Below are 7,679 nucleotides of genomic sequence, written 5' to 3' on the forward strand. Positions count from 1 at the left end.
GGAGACATCCTGTAAGGAAGTTATTCTACTGCATAGCTTGGTGTCATCTGCAAAGACTGAAATGGTACTTTTAAACCCAGACCCTATATAATTTTAAATATATTAAAAAGGAAGTGTACCTGAACCTTGGAGTACACCACTAATAACCTCAGACCATTCAGAGTAAGAATTAATTAACCACTACTCTCCTAATTCTGTCTTTTAGCCAGTTTTCTATACATTTACAAACTGATCTTTTCAAGCCTGTAGACTTAACCTTACACATTAGCCGTGTGTGGGGAACTGTGTCAAACGTCTTTGCAAAATTCAAGCTACATCCACAGCCACCCTTCTGTCCAAGGTTTTTGTTATGACAGGGAAATGGCAGTGGAAGAACTGTCAATGCTGCCAGTACTAGAGATGGGCGCCTCCGGTGCACTCCTATGCGCATGTGCAGAAGCAAATTGACGTACGCAGGTGCGCGATGGCGCAAATCAGCGTACGTGCGTATGCAATGGTGCACGCATAACGTGAAAGATGTGGCCACTTGCTGGCCTATATAAAACTGCTACTGGTTCCACCAAATTGCTGGATTGTCTTCAGCCTTCATGTGTTCATGAACCTCTGTGTACTTTCCTCTGATTTCCTGTTTTGTCCCGGCTTGTTTCTGACCTGTTTGATCTCTTCTCCTGGCGTTGACCCTCTGGCTTGCTCTACTAACCTTGCTCCTATTTGATCACCTGTGCTTTACGGACTTCGCTATTACTTACCTGCCTACCTTCCTGTATATGACCCCGGCTCACATTATGGACTTTGCTATTACTACCTGCCTGCTTTCCTGTTGTGATCTCGGCCAAGTTCCTGTTTCTGCTACATGCCTTGTCCCCGGGCAGATTACCTGCGTTTGATCCTCAGCCTGGTTTCCACTACTTTTTCCTGTGAGCACAAGTTTGCCAAGTTCATCTGGAGTTCCCGAGAGACATCTGTCTTGCTGTGTATCCTGTCATTTCCAGCATCCACCAGGTAACCACCGGCCCAGCTCCTTAGTACCCTGTACAACCTGTGCTTCTTTGGGCTCTACACCTCCTGTACCACCTTTAGGGGTGTACCGCACTTAGTCGCAAGGGGAGCCCTCTCAGCACCTTGGCCTCAGATTAGGTATGTGACAACTTGCCTCTTCTTAAAAAGAAATAAGGTTTGTTTGACAATTTCTGTCTTTCATAAATCTATGCTGTCTGTTGCTTAAAATATTTTTTTCCAGCAAGAACTAATTTATGTGATCTTTTAATAAACTCTCCAGTATCTTCCCGACTATAGAAGTTAAACTAACAGATCTATAGTTACTTGGTAAAGACTTTGATCCCTTTTTAAATATAGGCACCACATTGGCCTACGCCAATCCAGTGATTCAAAATTAGAAACAATGAATCCAGTGAATCCAGTGATCCAAAATTAGAAACAATGGCTTTGAAATTACAGAGTTCTATTCTTTTAGGATCCGTGGGTGGATGCTTTGTCCACCTTTATTCTGTCTAAATATTTCTGGAGCATATCAATTTTGAGCCATTGTGGATAATTTGGGGCTTTGTCAATACCATACCAATTATGTTCATGAGCTCCCCCATGCTCCTTGTTATACACAGAGATGAGGAAAGTATTTATTCTTTTCTTTTCCTTCTATTTGTCCCTAGTCACCCACTCCAGATTATTTTGTAAGCATGTCCACTCTTAGTGTCTTCTCCTCCAGAGTCATTTTTCCCTTTAGCCTAAATAGATACATGCTTGCCAATATGAATAAATTAAAGGAGAAGTGCAGGAATTTAAAAAAAAAACATACATACTTACCGTACATACCGGCTGCAGCATCAGTCTGATGCTGCAAGCTGTCCCTTGCCGGCTCCAAGCCCAAGAACTGAGCGAACACCTGATCGCTGATCGCTTAGTTCTTGGGTCTAATCTGAGCACAAAGCGATGTCAGTCACTGCTCTGCCCTGCCAGCACTCACTGGGGAGGAGATGAGAACACACTAAAAGGCTGAGCCAGCTGCCAATAAAACATCTGATGAATCCTGCAATTATTGTTTGAATCCCTCCAGTGTCTGGAGCAGCTCTGTAATGTTAAATGACAGTGGGCTAAAGCTGATTCTGGGTGACAGTGTGTACTCCTGTGACCCACATAGGAAGTATGGCCAAAAAAGCTTTGACCTACATAACTTTTTTATTATATTTATGAGACAGCGAATGTGAATAAATAAATAAATGTGTACATTTGTATACTTTTAAGACGCTAACTGGTTCCTCTTACCATATGAGAGCAGCTCAAGATCATTTTGCACTGGATCCAACCTTGCTGTGTTTCTGTTTGTATCAGGAGTTATCAACAAGGGATGATCGAACTTTTGAAAAGTTTGTTTCGACCAGAACACCCGAACTTCCCGAAAGTTTGGGTCCGGATTCCAGAACCCCGTTGAAATCAATGGGACCCGAACTTCAGTAATCAAAAAACACCATTTTAAAGCCCTAAAACCCAATAAATGCCCCTAAAAATTGCCTAGGGTTCTGGGTCATGCCCCAGGGACTATTAATCACACATAAAAAAGTTCTTAAAAATTGTCGTTTTTGATAGAGAGCCAATTATTGCAAAAATTATTGAAAAAATAAAAATTAGATTTCTTTGGATTTAGTGTCTGGGGGTCTAAAAGGTGTACCTGTGAAGTTTCAGCTCTGTAGCATGTCCAGAACCAGAAAAAAAAAGATAGTTTGTCTTAGAATTGCAGTAGAGCAGGGATGGGGCTCTGCTCCTTTCACAACTGGGCGATTTTTTTTCAGGCGTTTATTGGGCTTTTTTGTGGACGTCTTTGGAGACAGGCATGACATCTGAACTTCTGTGTAGGGGTATATATATACACATACACATATAGGTGTGATAGGAGCGGAACCCTATCCCTGCAAATAATTTCATTAGCGCAGGCATAGGGTTCTGCTTCTTTCACACCTATATGTGTGTATGTGTATATATACATATATGTGTGTGTGCATATATACCCCTATACAGATGTTCAGATGTCATGCCTGCCTCCAAAGACACCCAAAAAATGCACAATAAACGCCTGCAACAAAAACGCCCAGGTGTGTTGTTGCAGGCGTTTATTGGGCATTTTTTGGGCATCTTTGGAGGCAGGCATAACATCTGAACTTCTGTATAGGGGTATATATACACACACACACATATATGTATATATACACATACACACATATAGGTGTGATAGGAGCGGAACCCTATCCCTGCAAATAATTTCATTAGCGCAGGCATAGGGTTCTGCTTCTTTCACACCTATATGTGTGGATGTGTATATATACATATATGTGTGTGTGCATATATACCCCTATACAGAAGTTCAGATGTCATGCCTGCCTCCAAAGACGTCCACAAAAAAGCCCAATTAACGCCTGAAACAAATACGGCCAGGTGTGAAAGTAGCGGAGCCCTATCCCTGCTCTACTGCAATTCTAAGACAATTCTAAGACAGTCAGAGTCAGTTCACCCTACACTACACTACAGTCACCCTGACACTTAACACTTTCCCTACAGAAACTAGACTTTTGAATCTAACTATAGTGGTATATCGTACCCTAACTACACTAGATATCCCTTTCCTCACACTAATAATTGCTAAATGACACTTTTGCAGCAGGAGTAACAGAACTGCTTCCACTCTATTCCACAGCCCCTGTATTACAGTGCTAGAGATTTGGCGGGGCTATGTTATATACTGGGGGGCGTATTCACTACTGATTGGCCTCTGGACCCCCTAGTCACTCCAATCCCATTCCTAGCATCCTCCTGCCCCCTCAATTGGCTTTTACTAATGTTTCTGGTCCAATCACAGGCTTTTAAAACCCAGTTCCTGTTCTATTGCATTTTGGTCGGTTCTGGTTGCTGAATTCGGCCGAATTTCGAACAGTCAATGTTTGGGTTGAACCGATGGTCGACCCGAACCGTTCGATCAACCCTATTATCAACATGCAGAACAAAGGCTTTATTAGGTGTTAGAGCTTAAATGAAGTGCTAAGCTAAAGTGGTAAAAATAAAAGATTTTGGAATTTGGTTTAAAGTTTAAAGAAATGATTAGGAGTAGGTAAAGGTTTCAGCCGGTCATGGGTAAAGTGTTAAGGGTGGGGTGTGGGGGCTTTTTTCATTAAGATTAGAGCTCAATGCATTTTTTAAATTTCTATGTGATTTTATCTTGCAATGATCCATGTCTATGTAATTTTACTCTGAAATTCAATTTGAGTGGGAATAACTAACAATAAGAGAAAACTAAAAATAGAAAATTATCAGTTTTGGGTAACCCTTTAATCAAGTTACTTTGAATTAAATGAGCTCTTGTTGAGCTGCACGTGTATTATTCTAAAATTACTAAAAAAAAAAAAAAAAAATATGAAATGATTTGGCAGGTATTCAGGTACAGTCAGTTTAAGTTGGGTGTTTAACCAACCATTGTAATTCATGCAATTTAATCATATGTTACCCATGTATGAATAACACATGTGTTTGCCAAAGTTTACTTAATATCAACGAGCAATACAAATCTTGTTTGTTTTACTACTTTATCTGTAAAACAGTAAAGTAAAATAAGCTGTTTTATAGGATTACTTTCATTCTACTTATTTTATTCTTATCAGTCTTTGTTGATAAGCACATCATTAGGAGTAAACACCAAAAAAAAGCCAGATTTTCATAGTAATGAATACAGATTTTTTTTAAAGATTACATAAAAAATAAAAACATTTTAGGGCCAGTTAGAATTCTGGCCCGGATTAGTATAAAAACTGTAAGTTTTTTATTTAAACAGTCATAATCATTAAGAAATATACCATGAACTATATTAGATCAAACAGATTTTTCAGGAAATATTTAAACAAATCTAATCCATCATATAAGTTTTACTAAAGCTGTCATTTGTTGCACTCTATAACAATTTGGGAACTAATAGATACTCTATGCTAGGTAAGTAGACTGTGGTTTTTTTGCTATGACATCTGTAGTTCTTCCTTTCCCTGACTGCACCAGACACGCTCCGAAGCAATACTGTCACTGCACACACCAGGAACACATCTCCCAGCCTACAGATGTTGCCGAGGCTAATGCAGACAGCTTCTGAACTTACCAGCCTGCTGTACCAAACTCAGAACCACTAAAGGCAGGACAACAAATCTTTCAGTCACTGCATAAAGGGCGGTACACACTTGACGAAAATCGGACGATTTTTCTCTGTCTTCTCAGCGTTAATTACCGTTTTTAGTCGACAGTGCATAAATGTTCACGAAATTTCTCGTCCGATTTTTCTTTTTTTTGGCACATTTGTTCCTAGACTTCCGGGTTGTCAGCAACTTCAGATCATGCGCGGTCTTTCGTATCTGATTTTTCACTGACGTACTGCATACACATTAAATGAAAATTGGTCGTCTGGGGACGGACAAAAAAAATTTTGGTGTTTGTCCCTCCGTTTTTTTTCGTTGAAAATGTCGGCATCGGCTGCTGAAAGTTGTGTACACACTAGGCGAAAATCGGACGATTTCACATCGGGTGGGAATTTTCGGCAGATTTTCTACTAGTGTGTTTTCTGCTTAACTCTTTATAAACTTACATGGTCAGCATAATGGAATTTGTAGGTTTATTTTAATAACTATCATTTATGGGGCAATTGCTACCTTAGTTTGAAACACCCAGAATTTAATGGTAAAGTGCTAAAATATTCAAAAGACTCTTCTAGTGTAATAATTAGATTGCTGAACATTCTAACCTGGGCTGATCAACAGATTAGACTGTCTCTTTGTCTCTCTTTGACTTCTGTCTGATGTTCCTGCCTTATATTGCTCCTGTGAGTGTTTGGAGGAGGTTTGTACTCAGCTTTCCTGTGCTTATCTTGACCATCAGCCCGCTGACTCTGCTACTTTCTCCTGTTTGCTCTGAGCTTCTGTCTTGGGACTAAAGCTGGGTATACGCTAGTAGAGTTTTGTAGAAAATTAAAAAAAAAAATTCCTAGTACCTAGTTGAATACAGTAGTTGAAGATTTAATTTGCTTTTAACATTCGATTTTGAAATAAATACACTTTTCCAAATGAAAACCACATACACTGTTAGAAATCTGTTATTTTGAGAAACATTTTCCATCCTGCTCCTTTGAACCTTCTCATCACTGAGGTTGAAAATGAACATTGATTTGACCCTGCTAAAAATTAGAAACATGAAGGAACATTCTTAAAATGTTCTTACAACAGAAAATGTTGAACAAAATTCTACTAGTGTATACCCAGCTTTACTCCAACCCAGCATCTGTCCTGCCTGTTAGTCAGCTGTCATCCCTGGTGATACAGTAAGTCTACACAACTCTGTGGAAGACAGTTTTCAGCTAATAATAAAAAATGATACATTGCCCGTTGTCCCCAGACCCATCCCACAAGTCGTGTTAAGGTCAGGTAAAAAAAAAAGAAAAAAAAAAAAAGACTGCAAATATCAATGCTTTGAATCCTTTTAATGTAATTAATTCTCTTTATTTTAATATTCACAAATCTGTTTAACTTTTTTGAAACTCAATGGATTGCTACAGAATTTTATGAATCTATTACCGTATTGTTTATTGATTTTTTTACATTTACTACATCTGGGTCTGTATTCTTGGAACAAAATACTTCTCACCACCATAACATCCTTTGGTCGGGAATAGTCATTTATTGAATAACCATGATCAGCGTATTCCCTTGGAAAACATATCTGGGTATTTTTAAAATAAATATGACTTGAGTTCCTTTTTTTTTACATTATTGTAGTAATTTGACTTACCTAATATGTCACTGAAGTATGAATCCCATTCACTCCATACGCTGAGAAAGATGTAGTCTTGAATTAAGTATGACACAATATTTTCTATTCTTTCAGAAAACGACATGCTGTCGGTCAGTTCTGACAAAAATGCTGGGTTATATGATGGAAATGAGGGCAATTGTCCACAGTATCTTTCTGCTGCTGAGGCTGGTGAAAATCTCAATGAATACATGAAAGGAATATCCAAATTTAGAGCTATAAGTTCACCACACATAACAACTGGATCAGATAAAAGTACATTGTATTGGTGTGACTTCAAATTTGCCAGGAATTCTTGGTTTTTAAGCACAGAATTACAGTTCTCCTTATACATCGCATTTACTTGACTTGCCAACTCACGGAACCGTTTGCAAAATTGAAAAAAGGTAATGTTTGGCTTTTCGTAAATCCAAAGCTTGACAAAGTCCTGAATAATCGACAGTGTATAGTTTTTCCCATAAGGAACTTGGTAGAATAAATAATTCTCTGACTTTTTATCATTTGTATTAACGTAAGCAGCGCCTGTAGATATGAGCACTGTAACATTATGATTCCTAGTGGTTAATTCATCAATTATCTTTTTCATATTAAACCAATGGCTCCCTTCTGTTGGCCAGATTAAAACGTTTCCACAAAACACAGATCCAGCAAGGAGAATTTGGACTGTGAATAGCTTTCCAAGTCCTTTATATTTTAATAACCTAGGCAATGGGCTCATTTTGACTTTTGTATATGAACAAATTTGGTAGCCTTTAGGAAAAGTTAAAAAAGATAACTGTTAAACAGAGTAGAAGGTATGGAAAAAATTAGATAGATAGATAGATATTAAATAG

General features: G+C 38.5%; 1 protein-coding gene across 1 annotated transcript in view; it reads right to left on the minus strand.

Moving 5' to 3' along the window:
- The window catches only part of LOC309567267 (UDP-glucuronosyltransferase 2A2-like), a 165,764-nt gene extending 158,565 nt beyond the window's left edge, over positions 1–7,199 (minus strand). The window contains exon 1 of the mRNA XM_082272652.1: positions 6,826–7,199. Within this exon, the coding sequence (XP_082128778.1) occupies positions 6,826–7,180 (355 nt within the window). The 5' untranslated portion in view covers positions 7,181–7,199. The remainder of the gene's footprint in view (positions 1–6,825) is intronic.
- Positions 7,200–7,679: the final 480 nt, after the last annotated feature.

This window comes from Pelophylax lessonae, assembly GCF_965119305.1.
Source record: "Pelophylax lessonae genome assembly, chromosome: 1".
NCBI lineage: Eukaryota > Metazoa > Chordata > Amphibia > Anura > Ranidae > Pelophylax > Pelophylax lessonae.